Genomic DNA, 15,047 nt, shown 5'->3' on the forward strand with positions numbered 1-15,047 from the left:
GTCATGCTGAGTAGGAGACTGTCCTTTCACAACATAATGAACATTCCTGCTGAGTGGCTGTGATTAGGGCCTCCCCAGTGCTAGGAGGGAAGTGAGTTTCTTCCTGGCCAACCTTTTCTTTTCCAAGAGCCCATTGAGCCCATGAAGGGCCTCTCAGTTCCCTTCTCACAGTGTCTCCTGAAGGCTGTTGCTGGAGGTGTATGTCTCCTCCCCACTAATCTCTCCATTCACAAAGCCTCTGAAGTGAATTGTTACATCCCCAATCTTTAGGGTCCTGAAATTCCCATGCAGCCAGATCTTCAGGTGGTGTAATTTGGCCTAGCTCCATTGCAGTCAATGGCTCAACACGAGTGTACCCAGCTGAGCATCGTATCCACTATGCTTTGTTCTTTAGCTACAGCTCACTGCACGGGGGCATTATCAGATTGTCTATGGTCCTGCAACCACGAGAAGCCAGTAAACCATTGTCACAGAGAGGAGAAGAGGGAAGCAACAAGGTTCTGGGAAGCATTTCAGAGCTCTCTTGCCTTTATCACATCATCTGTAGTCAAGTAGTGTAGGCCCCCGCAGCAGGAAAAAAGAGGAAGTGAAATCTTGCAGAAACCTCTGAGTTGCACAAGGATTCAAAATTACATTGTAAGCTGCCCTGTGTTGCCTTGAAATTGGTTCCACTGTGAGGATCCTCAAAAAGAACAGGAGTACTTGTGGCACCTTAGAGACTAACAAATTTATTAGAGCATAAGCTTTCGTGGGCTACAGCCCACTTCTTCGGTTCATCCACATTACAATTAGAAATGGGTTAAGAGGGATGTGAAACACAAAAAGAACTGCGAGGCTGCCCTGTTTTACTTGCTTATGAAGCAGAAAGAAGGCCTAAATAGGGCCTGTTAGAGAACTTTTCCCATAGGAGTTTTACATTAGAAATTCAGGGTCTTGACTATCTTCAAGACCCTATGGATGACTGGAGAAGTGGCAGGCTTATGGCATGAGAGAAACTGACTGAGATGGGAAATTATTCAGATGATTTAAAAAATTTTGGGAGTTGGGGGTAGGGGTGTGAAGGTTGGTGGTTTATGTTAACTTGAACACTTGGGAGAATAACGCTCTTCGATAAAACGTCAGCACCCTGTTCCTTCAATTAAGGGCTAGGGAAACTCCCTCGGGAGTTCTCCAGCAAAAACAAGGAGGATCAGATTTAAGAGTTTGATATTTCTAAGACTAAATAATTAGAAAATATAGGATTAATCTAAAGAGAGAGCGAGCACACACCTGCACAACCCTCGTTTTTTCCCCTTTCCGTGTCACCTTTAAGTATACCCAGGCTCTGACATGCTCATCTGATATGGGCACAACTACTACCATTCAGCACATCCACAGGGCAGGCATTTTTCCTAGCACAACTGCGTATCTTTTGGACTAGCCTCGCCACACACACCAGGCTTGTTTCAGGTGTATTGTGAGAAAGTCTGTGCATATTACCACATATTTGCTCAGGTGCTGATGTGTGTTTTACAGGAGCCCCTGTGCTTTGGGATGTCCTCTCAAACAAAGGCCTGATAGGCTGAAGACAGGGCCGGCCCCAGCTTTTTTGCCGCCCCAAGCGGCGAAAAGAAAAGAAAAGAAAAGAAAAGAAAAGAAAAGAAAAGAAAAGAAAAACCTGATTGAGTTGCCGCCGAAGAGGAAGACAGGGAGTGAAGGACCTGCCGCCGAAGACCATAGCAGGCTGATTGAGCTGCCGCTGAAGTGCCGCCGCCCTGGACGTGCTGCCCCAGCAACAGACAAACTGCCGCCCCTTTTTATTGGCCGCCCCAGGCACCTGCTTCCTTCGCTGGTGCCTGGAGCCGGCCCTGGCTGGAGAAGTGGCTAATCCAGTTACACCAACACAGTCAGGCAGTTGCATGCACAGTGCACAAGAACTATGCAGACTCCAGTTCAAGCCCGGAGACTGTGTTGCAGACCCGCTTATAGCATACCCTCATGGCTAGGAACTGAGGGTCAGGCTCAGCCCTGGCATTAGCAGTTGACTTTGATGGGAATTTGCAGAACTGAATTTGATCCTGTGTGTGGACATACAAACCGTGTGTGGAGTCAGCCATGTTACAACCTACATATAAACTTGGAAAGAACATTGCAGTGAAACTTGACTGAGATTCAAGTTCCTCTGAATCCTGAAATTGGGTAGATTTTGTACAATTTGGGGTTGCAGAACAAAAAGCTCAGACAACTCTAATTATTTTCACTGATTAAATGCAGAGCCACCTGCGCTGCTGCACTTCCAGTGTTCTGACACCTCAAGAGATTTAAAAACAAGTGCTTGTTCTGTTTCATTGTAGGAGCCATGATGTAAGGCCTCAATACAAAGCTATTTGGGGATGTGGAGCAAAATCTGAAACTGAGGCCACCCACCCTTCCATAAACCCTGATGATAGGCCCAGAGGTGGTAGGGTTGGCGAGTGAGCCCACCCTGCAGTGACAGTTCTCGTCCCGTGGGGCTGGACCCCAGTTCCTCACTCCTGGCACACGGGGGGTGCAGTGCTGCTCAGATTTGGCCTGGCCACCTCTTTGTCATGGTGGACGGGTGCTGGGCCAAACCTGAATGATGCTGCAACCTCGTGCAACAGGTTACAATGCCAGTCACTCAGATTTGGCCCAGCTGTCCTTCCATCATGACAAAGTGAGGGCCGGACCAAATCTGAATGATGCTGCAACCCCGTGCACCAGGTTGCAACACCATGCAGTTTGCAGGTTCTCTGGAGTTCCTCGGGCAAACTGCACCCCCTCCAGGCGGCTCTGTTACAGATGCACACAGGGAAAACCGGTCAGTGGGGGGAGCCTCCCATACCCACCAGCTTAGAGACATATTAGAGAAGAGCTCTGTCAGTTACATAACTCAGCACTTCTAACAGGAAGGAGAGAGTCAAGCAATAAGGCCATTTCGAGTATTCCTCCAAACGTAATCTCAGGGAGGAGACAAGTGATGCCCAGGGAGTGAATTTTCATTTGGTGACCTGATGCTTAGCAGTACAAATCCTAGTGACTTTAAGCGAGATCATGCACACAGAGCACTATAAATCTCCACATGACAAACATACTGATCGTGCTCGGTACTTACGTAGCATCATCCACCTAAGGATCTCAGTGTGCTTCCCATTCTCAAAGCACTAATTAATAGTCAAAAATTCCTTGTGAAGTAGGTCATACTGGTATTATTAAAGGTGGGTGAATGAATGGGTTGGTCCGTTGGTATTTTTAAAAGAAGTTTATCTTTTTTTGGTTGTGCACGATCCCCAAGCAGCTTATGATCTCCTTGGATTTATCTGTGATTTGAAATTACTCAGGGAATCATTTCAACAGATAATCCTTGCCCCATCAACCATGAATGAGCTGTTCATTGTCCGTAGTTAGTTACCTCTGATAGGACAATTAGGTCACATGGTACCATTTCTGGTAGCTGATTGGAGCTGAAATAGGAGACGGAAGAGGCTTGGTGCCTGGGAAAGAACTGGCGGTGAGGAAAGGGCAAGAAGAGGAGAAGGAGCATGAAGGGGAGAAGATAGAGCTGAGGCCCACTGGCAGCATAGGGCAGGCTTGCACAGCTGCTGCCCATGGCCGTACTTGTTCTGTGGATTAAGGTCTCCGACACCGTCAATACAGCTTCATACAGGAAAGTTAAAGGAAAGGGACATAAGGGAGAAGAGTAGAGACAGTGGTCACTAGAATAAAAGACTTTACGCCATTCAGAAGCAGCCTTAAAGTTAGTCACAGTCAGGCACAGCTGTGTGACGACCAAGAGTCCAGAGAGGAGACTCCCAATTTAAAAAAGGTTTCTGAGAAATACAACCGCAGAAAAACACATTGACCAAATGTTTCTGAAGTCCGCTGAGTTTTAGGGGTGTATGTCAGGGTAGAATTCAACCCACTGCCTTTAAGTATTAATCTCTGAACTGAAGGGAATCTGCACATCTCCAATGAGTAGCCTTCCCTGCCTGTGAGCTCACCAACATACCTGCCTGGCGGCTTGAGAAGGCAAAGACAATGATGTCATCAAAGGTCCAGGTGTAGTCCTGGTGTGGGGGGTAAAACATCAGCTTGTCTGAGGCCTCTTTCCTCAGGTCAATGAGGAATGTGGAGTGAACCATCGGGACAGCAAAACAGCCCAACCTCTTCCATTCCCTGATCGGGGCATAATCCGGTGTCTTTCTGTAATAGCCCTGAAATGCGAAGAGCCAGCACTTTATTACCATGAGACATTTCAAATGACTAGCCTACTGACTCTTTTCAGTAGAGCTTGACCAGTGCCAAAATCCCAGGTCCTCTCATTCCCAATTTTTGGGGCTGTTTGATATCTGCACTTGGAACTGAATTTCCCAAATTGCCCCACTCTTTCTTATGGGCTGACCCAAACCCCTGGGTACAAGTACCCCCAAACCTTACAGCATGACCCCATCTTCCCTTTTCAGCAGCTAATGGAGACCTAAGCTGTACTACTGCAAAGCTCCTTGGCGGCAAAGCTTCAAAGCCAGCCTGGCCAGGTGTTACTCCCTGACTCTCTAAACCCTACATTTGCACACACATCTCCAAGACTAATCCTGCAAAGTGCTGAGCACCCTCAACTTCCACTGAGGTCAATGGGAGAGGAGGGTACTGAGCAGCTCACAGTATCAGGCCCTCACATAATTACGGCAATCAAATCCCCTTTCTGCTCCAGGGCTGTCAGGCAGACACAACACTGGTCTTGAAACTGCATCCGTTGAAGTCTATGGGAATTTTCTCATTGTCTCAATAGCAACTAGAACAGGCCCTTTGTCAACAATGGGACAGATTCCTCCCACTAGAAACTGGGTGGGTTCAATTTGTCTTCTTCCTGAATCTCTGGGCTAGCTGTGCCAGAGGGTGGATTCACACCAGGGCAGAACAGCTTTAATGTCCACTTGGGATTCCAGGGGGTTCCACCAAAGGGGTTTGCCTAGGACAGATGCTTGATCAGCATGTTACTTGTGTCTGCCTCCCAGGTGGACCTTCCATCAGTGTGGGCTCACAACCTGGGTTGTGGTGGCTTAAATCTGGCCTTTGCCCATGTAATGCTACTAATACAATCAGTGATGGAAATAACAACCTAATACTCAGGCTGAGGCAGTCCTAATACATTCATCAGATGTCTGAACAATGACAAGGACTGGCGTGGATCCATAGCAAATTCTGGTCTTCTTAAAATAAAATAATAATCATAAAATAAACAACAACAATCCTAATTCCTGAATGTTCCACAAGTATCCCAGCAAACAGACGTAAGTTGAGCAAACATCTTTCAGTGCCTTTTCTCTCTCTGTTTCCATGTAAGTTGTGCATCATCAGGAAAGGCTCCAGCTTGTCAGTTTTGCTGCCAAACCTTCCAACAGTTATTTTCCTGAGAAGTAGATGTTGAGCTCTCCAGCTCGGTGTTTGGATTGCTACTGTTGCTCTGCACTGTTGCTGCTGCTGCACCCTGCTTTTCAATGCTTGTTCTAGCCGCTATTCCTGCACTAGTCCCCAGAAGAAAACGGACCAGGAGGAGTGTGAAACCATTGGGCTAGAAGTGCAAAACTAGGAGTGGTCAGAAAAAAAAAAAGTGGATGTTTTGTTTTCACTCTAACCATTATTTACCAGGAAGTCTGTAGATCATATTTTCATCTTGTTTTTCTTTTCTTTACTGTCTTTTCTTAGCTAACACCAATAATGATGGAAAACTGGAAACTTGTTACCAGAGTTGTAGAATTCTGTGTCAAATCCTCTGCTGGTGGAAACTGGCTGTGATCTATTAAAGTCGACCGAGCAATGCTGATTTATGTCAGCTGTGAATCTGACCCCTTCTTTCTGAAGGCTTAAAAGGATGCTACCACCAGGATTCTCATACATTTTTAAACTTTCTTTATCCATATGTTTACTAATAACAATTCCTAATAACAAACTCAAGAACTGAAGAAGTTTAGGATGCTGTCCTGCAATTTTTTACTTACATGAGTAGTCTTTAGTCTGGCCTGTAATCCCAGTGATGTCATTGGTAGAATAAGGAGTTACAAAATTGGCCACAGAGTAAGGAAGTTCTTTCTACACTTCTTTTCCCTGTAGCGCCAATAAAATTAATAATGAATTTCTGGATTGCTCTTCAAAATATTAAAACAAAGAGTTGGGTCAGGGCAAGACTATAGAATTGGAAATATTTATATGTATGAGTCAGAGCAATTAAGGAACCTGAAATTAAATTATTTTCTCTGAATCTGAAGATGTTTCTGTTTAATTAATTCTCTTGCAAAACTCATTTATGGATAAGGAGACATTTATCAACTTTGGAATCTCTCAATCTCATTATGGCCCTAAAAATATAATAATTTCTAGAGTGTGCAATATTTTTGTTAGTAATATATACCAAAGTATAGATAGGGACTAAATTATTAGGAGTGCCATGAACAAAACAGGGCTTGAGTCTCCTCTCTAAATCAGTTTCTGGAATACTGCACTGTACAAATCTGGTCGAAGCGCAAGGAGAAATGCTCACACAATGGAGTAGTGTATGGAGAAGAGTAAATTCTTAGTTGATTTGTGCCAGAATACTGGAAAACCCAGGCTAAAATTATGTATCCGTGGTATTTAATTTCATTCAGATTACACAGAACATAGGGAATCACCTCCCATAGACATCAGTGCAACTGTGGGTATACTGGTATGTTCTTACGTACTTGGTAGGATTGGGCCATTACACATTATTTTTTGGTTACAAACAGCCTCACTCATAAAACATGCTCAGTCTCCTCAGGATTTAGCCTTTTCTAAGGAGGAGCCCCAGCTAAGGAAACAGGCCCCAGAAATTTGCTTGTGCTCTACATCTAGGCTATACGCCACTTTGCTCACTGCCATCATTTGATGATAACACAAAACCAGCACCTCAAAATGTTGATTGCATTGAACATTGTAACGTCCACTTGGGGTCAGCTCCAAGAACCCCAGGGAGCAGCAGCCAAGTTCTCTGATGTCTACAATAATGGATGGCTGCTGAGTTAACTCTGCTCCTGTCTCTCTATTTCCTTCATATCAGCCCCACCTGCCTCTGCAGGCCTTCATGCTCCTGTATGATTAATGAGAACTCTTCCCCCACCCTCCCACACACACCTGCTTATTAATCCTCTGAGATCCCAGCCCTTCAGGAGTATTCGAAGAGCCACCGATTCCCACGTGAATAAAAACCCTCATAATCCCCAACCACATCCCCACCCACCCCAATTGTCCTCTGCCTGCCATGCCAAGACTCTAATGGCTTTTGCAGCTGGTTGACCCCATGCTGCTCCCCACAATGAAGCAGGAGAGCAGGACCCAGCAACAGAAGGAGGTGGGGCAAGGCTCAGAGGCAGAGGAAGGAGGAAAGGTTCCAAGCCAGAGAGCGTCAGAGCAGAAGCTTAGGAGAGGATTCCCTAAAAGTTTTCCCTCCCCCATTTATTCCCAGGATCCTGAAAAGACCGAAGCTTCCCCTGATTTACCTCCAGTGTCTCCTACTGTAATGAGGTTTGCAACTCTGCCTCTGAGGAAGGAGCAAGCTTAGGTGGCTGCCTAATGCTCAAATCAGCCTGATTTGCATCACAGGTGGAGCAGCATCCCTTCAGAATAGAGAGCAGTCTGCACTGCAAGGCAGCTTAGGAGGACAGCAAAATTGACGTGGGCCCCACAGCATCACAGGCAAATGTGGGGTGAGTGGAGCCTTGTTGTAATAACTCGGCCAAACGTGGTGTGAGCAGAGCCCTATTGTAATAACAGGGCCTCCAAATTTACCCTAATAGTGAGTTTACTGTCAAAAGGATGCAAAAGTTCTTAAGACATCACAACAACCTATAACAACAAATGTTGATGGGAAAATGTATGAAAACCAGAGAGAGAGAGAGAGAGAGAGAGACTAAATTAGTCCAGACAAAAAGGGCCTTCTCATATGGTTTATGGACTGTGTTAAAATCATGCTCGGTAGAAACATAAGATGTGGAACCAGAAATTAATGAACCAAAATTGGCATGTCTGAAACTAGACCTAATTGGTGGACAAAATAATAAGGAGATGGACTATTCCACCCAACGCTCCCTTTTTGGGTCTTTAAAGAAAGAGACTTTGGGGGGGAGACTACGAAAGAAGAGATGGCAGCTACTGGAGTGACTGTCACCATCATGGCTGCCAACCCCACCGTTTCCCAGATCCCCGGGTCTCCATCACTTTGATCCTGAGAGATGTCGTGACCAGACCAAACTAAAGAGAGAGGGAGCCAGACAACATCACCACTTTTACCAGCTCCAGCTGAATCCTAGATACCACCTGGGATGAAATGGGATTGGACTTTAACTGCAGCAGCAACAACAGCAGCAGCAGCAGCAGCAGAATCTCCATCTCAGCTCAACTAACTTCTTCTCTTTTCCTCAAAAGGACAGTTATCATCATCTTTGATACCATCTGTAAGGGTGTGGACTCACCCCTGCGGCACCTCCTGCTGGTCTCTGTTGGGAATTAGCTCTGCCAGCCTTGGAGCGCCCTCTGCAGGCCTGTGATCCGCCTTGCCGCTGGCCCCGTGTCCCTCCCAGGACCCCGGTGCCCCTTTTCTCTGGGTGCTGCCCCCTGGCAGTAACCCCTCAGTCTTAGGATCTCCCCTCCCCAGGGAACTCCCATCCACTATCCCCACCTCGCCTCAGTATCCGGCTACTGCCAGTCATTGTCTAGCCCCCACGCCCTGGGGCAGACTGCAGTATCAGCCCACTCATCACCGGCAAGGTTGGGTTTGGACCTGCTGCCTTTGCCTACCCCTGGGCTGCCCTCTGCAACCCCCAGTACCTGTTGGCCTTATGCTAGGCCGCAGCCTGGGGCTTTCCAGGCTGGAGCTCCCCAGCTCCTCTGCCTTTCCCCAGCCCTGTTCCACTCAGGTACCCTGTCTCTAGCTCCCTGCAGCCAGGCCCTTCGCTCTCTGAATACAGAGAGAGAGTTCTTCTGGGCCTCTGGCTCACAGACTTTTATAGGGACCAGCTGGGCCTGATTGGGGCATAGCCCAGCTGTGACTACTTCCCCAATCAGCCTAACTTTTCCCTGCCACAGCCCTCTCCCTGGCTGTTTTAAGCCCTTCAGGGCAGGAGCGGGGTAACCACCCCGCTACACCATCTAAGACAGCGAGAGGGTAATCCGCTGGAGGGCTGTCAGTTTGGTTACATTTGTATGGCTGCCCGCAGCTCCCAGTGGCCATGGTTCACCATTCCCGGCCAATGGAAGCTGCGGGAAGCGGCATGGGCCGCAGGGACATGCTGGTCACCACTTCCCACAGCTCCTATTGGCCAGGAACAGTGAACTGCAGCCACTGGGAGCTGCGGGTAGCCGTGCAAATGTAAACAAACTGTCTTGCGGCCTGCCAGTTGATTACGCTGAAGGGCCATGTGCGGCCTGTGGGCCACAGGTTACCCACCACTGATGTAAGAGATGGTCAAACCAGGGTGGGGGGGTTCCTTTTAAAACTCTCTCCAGCTCAAGGGAAAGGGAACAAGGGTTGTTGTTAAAATGAAAGCCTCACTGAACACTTTGCATTTCAACTGCTTTAACTGTTTTTCCTTCTTTTTTGTATTTTTAATAGACAGGATTTTTAATGGTGTGTTTGCTGAGATCACTGTAGACCAAACACCGAATCTTGTTTAACACTGTTTAACCCTGGACAGTAACTGGGTTATGTTAACATCCTTGGGCCCCTATATTCCACCTAAATTAATACAACACCCCAGAGAAAGCTCACACATGAGGCAGCCCCCGACGCTGTTCACTAACCCCATTGAAAACGTGACTTGCCTGAGGGGTGATACCACACCAGAAATTAGAATAGAGAGAGCGAGACTCCAGCATTGGTGCCACCACGGTCTTGTTCTCTGCTATCATCAGGTTCAGGGTCTCTGGATTGGTGAGCAAGTTATCTGCGTCTACAAACTAGAGAAGGAAAAGGGAGAAAGGACTTTTTCAACACCAGATAAAGTACCGGTAATAAACTTTTACAATGTTCCTTCCTAGGAGAGGCGGTGGTTGAATGGCTCACGAGATTAGCAATGGGCTAGAGACACTTTTGCCTCTAAGTCACTGGTCTGAATCCAACCTGGGTTGACAGTCACTTTAGTTGTTACCATCTGATGGCTACTGAGAGCCCATGTGAAAGGAGTTGATGGGCTCGGTCTATTTCCCAGTGGACAAGCGTCCACTATAAAAATACCACATCTAGCAGTGGCACTAATTAGCAGCTTCTGTGGAAAGGCCACTGAATGGGAAGAGAGACTGAACTTGCTTCTTCTCCTAAAGGAGATCATGAGGGAGGCTTGCACTGCCAGTGCCCACGCTGGATGTTATGTGGAGAGACAGCAGCAGTGGCTCCTCAGAACAGGCACTCCCCACCCGTTTGGAGTCCGATACAGAAAGACTGTTGATCACTGCTGTAAAGTGGCTCGGATCCCACCCTTCCATGCTGTTCTGCCAAACTTCTTTCTGATGTCACCAAACTTCACTGATAGCCAGCAGGATTCTAAAAAGGGCACCTATCACCAGCAGGACTACATTCACTGGCAAACATAGTCCAGTCTCTGTGAGTGGATCCCTGGGCACATGCTGAGTCCCATTGTACTCAGCGGGGCTCTGCACATAGATCTAATTGCAATGCTGGGGCCTCACACACACAGTCTGTTGCTGATCAGATCAGCTGATTCCACAGGTGTTTTTCAAGCCGAATTCAGAGCAAACAAAGAGCTCTTCTTTTAGAAGGGAGGAACTTTTGGCAGACATTTGTGGGACTGATCAGAGCTCAGAGATGGTTTGTTTCTGCCCACTTCCCCCACTCCAAGCATGGCTGCACAATGACTGCCTGAAAATGTTCTGCCCAACTGCAGTTAATAAACCAAACCTCTCTTTTACCATGATGTAGTCTGACCACTTTTCTCTTGCAGTTCGCAGAGCTGCCTGCCTGAGTTTCATCACATGGGTAAACCTGGAGCTCGGCCAGTGTTTTGGCCCAATTTCATCGGGGTAAGACCTATGAAAGAAAAACAAACAGTTACTGCCTCCTGGCTCTGTCCATGCTGCAGCACCCCTGGTCATTACATTTCCCTTCTGACTTCAGCATAAAAGGAAAACAGACAGTCACCTCAACTGACCCAGGCGGTAGGAGAGCAGAAATGAAAAGGCAGGTTCTGAGGAAAAGTTTATTCCTGGAGTTTGTACACAAGGCTCTACAGAACACACCGTGCTACAGCATTTCCTGCCTCACACGTGGCTACGGCGAAAAAGGGGTGATGTCAAAAACAGCTTCTCATTCAGTAGGCCAGATTCTCTGCTGGTGTAAACCAGTGTCATTCCACTGAAGTCAGTGCAATCATGTTGATTTATACCAGCTGAGGATCTGACCTCATATAGCTACTCCCTGCTAGATATTAAGAGTCACATCTGTTCACATTACTCCCCTACACCCAGCAGAGCCAGCACAGCTCATGGAGAGTAATCTGGATTCTTTCATGGCTTGTACATCATTAGCCATTGTTACATAAGGCCCAATCCCGACAAACTAACACTTAACGCTAAACTTAATGGGACTAATCTTGTGAGTCAAGTTACACATGTGCTTAATGGTTTTGAGGCTTGGAGTTTGTGTTCTGATAGCAGAATCTTCATTACTGATGAGGATGTGGGAGAAAGAAAGAAACCAAGGGCCAGATCCTCAGCTGATATAAACGGATCAGACTCCACTGATCTCAACGGAGTTGTGCCAATTTACAACAGTTGAGGAGCTGGCTCTGAAAAATTCATATTCACTAAAAAGCAAAGTTTTTTTTACAAAACCTAAAGGAGAAAGTTTCCAAGATTAAAATTAAAAAAGTCCAGTGGAAAGAGGATTGTTATTGAAAATTAAGCAAACATTGCCCTGCAAGATTTGCAAGACAAACACTAGAGCACTATGTTGTCGAATAAGACCCTGAATGCGAAAGTGATTGCATACAAATGTCCAACCTGGGAGAAATGAAAAAAAGTTAAAAAAAAAAAAAACAGCACAAAGGATGGAAATTAAATTATATTTTTAAAATCCTCTCACTTTCATAATCTGAAATCTTGTTAATAGGTGAAGATTTTTGTTCTTTAATATGGGTGTCAAAAAAGGTAGGACAAAAAGTAAAGGCAAGTAGTAATGGCTTTAGTCTGCAGCAAGGGAGATTTAGGTTAGATATTAGGAAAAACTTTCTAACTCTAAGGTTAGTTAAGCTCTGGAATAGGTTTCCAAGAGAGGTTATAGAATCTCCATCATTGGAGGCTCTTAAGAACAGGTTGGACAAACACCTGTCAAGGATGGTCTGTGTTTATGTGTTTCTGCCTCAGTGCAGGGGCTTGGACCAGATGACCTCTCGAGGTCCTTTCCTGCACTACATTTCTATGATCTTCTTTAAACTCAACAGTGTCCCTTTAAGTATCGACTTAAGTACTATGGCGGAGAATGGTTTGGAAGAGTCATCTGAGGGAAGGGATCAGAAGGAGACCCCATCGACCGGAAGACATGGAATGCATTGTCCTAGGGATGGGGGTTCCATGACCACCAATCCCAAGAGGAGGAGACAGGTGGTGGTGGTCGGGGACTCCCTCCTAAGAGGGAAAGAGTCATCTATCTGCCGTCCAGACCAGGAAACTTGAGAACTGTGCTGCTTGCCTGGAGCTAGAATTCAGGATCTGATGGAATGTCTGCTGAGACTGATCAAACCCTCGGACCGCTACCCCTTCCTACTTCTCCATGTAGGCACCAATGATACTGCCAAGAGTGACCTTAAGTGGGTCACAGCAGACTATGTGGCTCTGGGAAGAAGGATAAAGGAGTTTGAGGCACAAGTCGTGTTCTCATCCATCCTCCCTGTTGAAGGAAAAGGCCCAGGTAGGGACCATCGAATTGTGGAGGTAAATGTGTGGTTACGCGGGTGATGTCGGAGAAAGGGCTTTGGATTCTTCGACCATGCGATGTTGTTCCAGGAAGAAGGATTGCTAGGAAGAGATGGAATCCACCTAACGAAGAGAGGGAAGAGCGTCTTCTCAGGCAGGCTTGCTAACCTAGTGAGGAGGACTTCAAATTAGGTTCACCGGGGGATGGTGACCTAAGCCCGGAGGTAAGTGGGGAAGTGGAATACTGGGAGGAAACAAGGAGAAGGGTGCAACAGGGGAGGCATCCTGATTCATACTGAGAAAGTAGGGCAATCAGCTGGTTATCTTAGGTGCCTGTACACGAACGCAAGAAGCCTGGGAAAGAAGCAGGAAGAATTGGAAGTCCTGGCACAATCAAGGAACTATGATGTGATTGGAATAAGAGTTGGTGTGGTAACTCACATGACTGGAGCACTGTCATGGATGGGTATAAACTGTTCAGGAAGGACAGGCATGGGAGAAAAGATGGAGGAGTTTTGCTGTATGTAAGGGAGCAGTATGATTACTCAGAGCTCCAGTATGAAACTGGAGAAAAGCCTGTTGAGAGTCTTTGGGTTAAGTTTAGAGGTGAGAGCAACAAGGGTGATGTCGTGGTGGGCGTCTGCTATAGACCACCAGACCAGGAGGATGAGGTAGACGAGGCTTTTTTCAGACAACAGAAGTTTCCAAATGACATGGGGGACTTCAATCACCCTGACATCTGCTGGGAGAGCAATACAGCAGTGCACAGACAATCCAGGAAGTTTTTGGAGAGCGTTGGAGACAACTTCCTGGAGCAAGTGCTGGAGGAACCAACTAGGGGCCGTGCTCCTCTTGACCTGCTGCTCACAAACAGGGAAGAATTGGTAGGGGAAGTAGAAGAGGGTGGTAACCTGGGCAGTAGGGATCAAGAGATGGTCAAGTTCAGGATCTTGACAAAAGGAAGAAAGGAGAGCAGCAGAATACGGACCCTGGCCTTCAGAAAAGCAGATTTTGACTCCCTCAGGGAACTGATGGGCAGGATCCCCTGGGAGGCTAATATGAGGAGGAAAGGAGTCCAGGAGAGCTGGCTGTATTTTAAAGAAGCCTTATTGAGGGCGCAGGAACAAACCATCCCGATGTGCAGAAAGAATAGCAAATATGTCAGGTGACCAGCTTGGCTTAACAGAGAAATCTTCGGTGAGCTTAAACACAAAAAGGAAGCTTACAAGAAGTGGAAACTTGGACAGATGAATAGGGAGGAGTATAAAAATATTGATCGAGCATACAGGGGTATAATCAGGAAGGCCAAGGCACAATTGGAGTTGCAGCTAGCAAGGGATGTGAAGGGTAACAAGAAGGGTTTCTACAGGTATGTTAGCAACAAGAAGAAGGTCAGGGAAAGTGTGGGATCTTTACTGAATGGGGGAGGCAACCTACTGACAGATGATGTGGAAAAAGCTGAAGTACTCAATGCTTTTTTTGCCTCAGTCTTCACAGACAAGGTCAGTTCCCAGACTGCTGCACTGGGCAGCACAATATGGGCAGGAGGTGAGCAGCCTTCAGTGGTGAAAGAACAGGTGAAGGACTATTTAGAAAAGCTGGACATGCACAAGTCCATGGGTCCTGAACTAATGCATCCGAGGGTGCTGTGGGAGTTGGCTGATGTGATTGCAGAGCCATTGGCCATTATCTTTGAAAACTCATGCCGATGGGGGGAGGTCCCGGATGACTGGAAAAAGGCTAATGTAGTGCCCATCTTTAAAAAAGGGAAGAAGGAGAATCCAGGGAACTACAGACCGATCAGCCTCACCTCAGTCCCTGGAAAAATCATGGAGCAGGTCCTCAAGGAATCCATTTTGAAGCACTTGGAGGAGAGGAAGGTGATTAGGAACAGTCAACATGAATTCACCAAGGGCAAGTCAATCCTGACCAATCTGATTGCCTTCTATGATGAGATAACTGGCTCTGTGGATATGGGTAAAGCGGGAGACATGATACATCTTGACTTTGGCAAAGCTTTTGATATGGTCTCCCATAGTATTCTTGCTAGCAAGTTAAAAAACTATGGATTGGATGAATGGACTATAAGGTGGATAGAAAGTTGGCTAGAT

The 15,047-nt window shown here is 46.7% G+C and overlaps 1 protein-coding gene across 1 annotated transcript in view; it reads right to left on the reverse strand.

Annotated features, from left to right (window-relative positions):
• The window catches only part of LOC112113465 (procollagen galactosyltransferase 2), an 86,297-nt gene that overhangs the window by 19,738 nt on the left and 51,512 nt on the right, over window positions 1-15,047 (reverse strand). The window contains exons 3-5 of the mRNA XM_024209755.3: window positions 10,936-11,053; window positions 9,832-9,966; window positions 4,007-4,211 (exon numbers count right to left, since the gene is read on the reverse strand). Of these exons, the coding sequence (XP_024065523.1) occupies window positions 4,007-4,211; window positions 9,832-9,966; window positions 10,936-11,053 (458 nt within the window). The remainder of the gene's footprint in view (window positions 1-4,006; window positions 4,212-9,831; window positions 9,967-10,935; window positions 11,054-15,047) is intronic.

Source organism: Terrapene carolina, unplaced genomic scaffold (genome assembly GCF_002925995.2).
Source record: "Terrapene carolina triunguis isolate 2854851 unplaced genomic scaffold, T_m_triunguis-2.0 Scaffold211, whole genome shotgun sequence".
NCBI classification, from domain to species: Eukaryota; Metazoa; Chordata; order Testudines; family Emydidae; genus Terrapene; species Terrapene triunguis.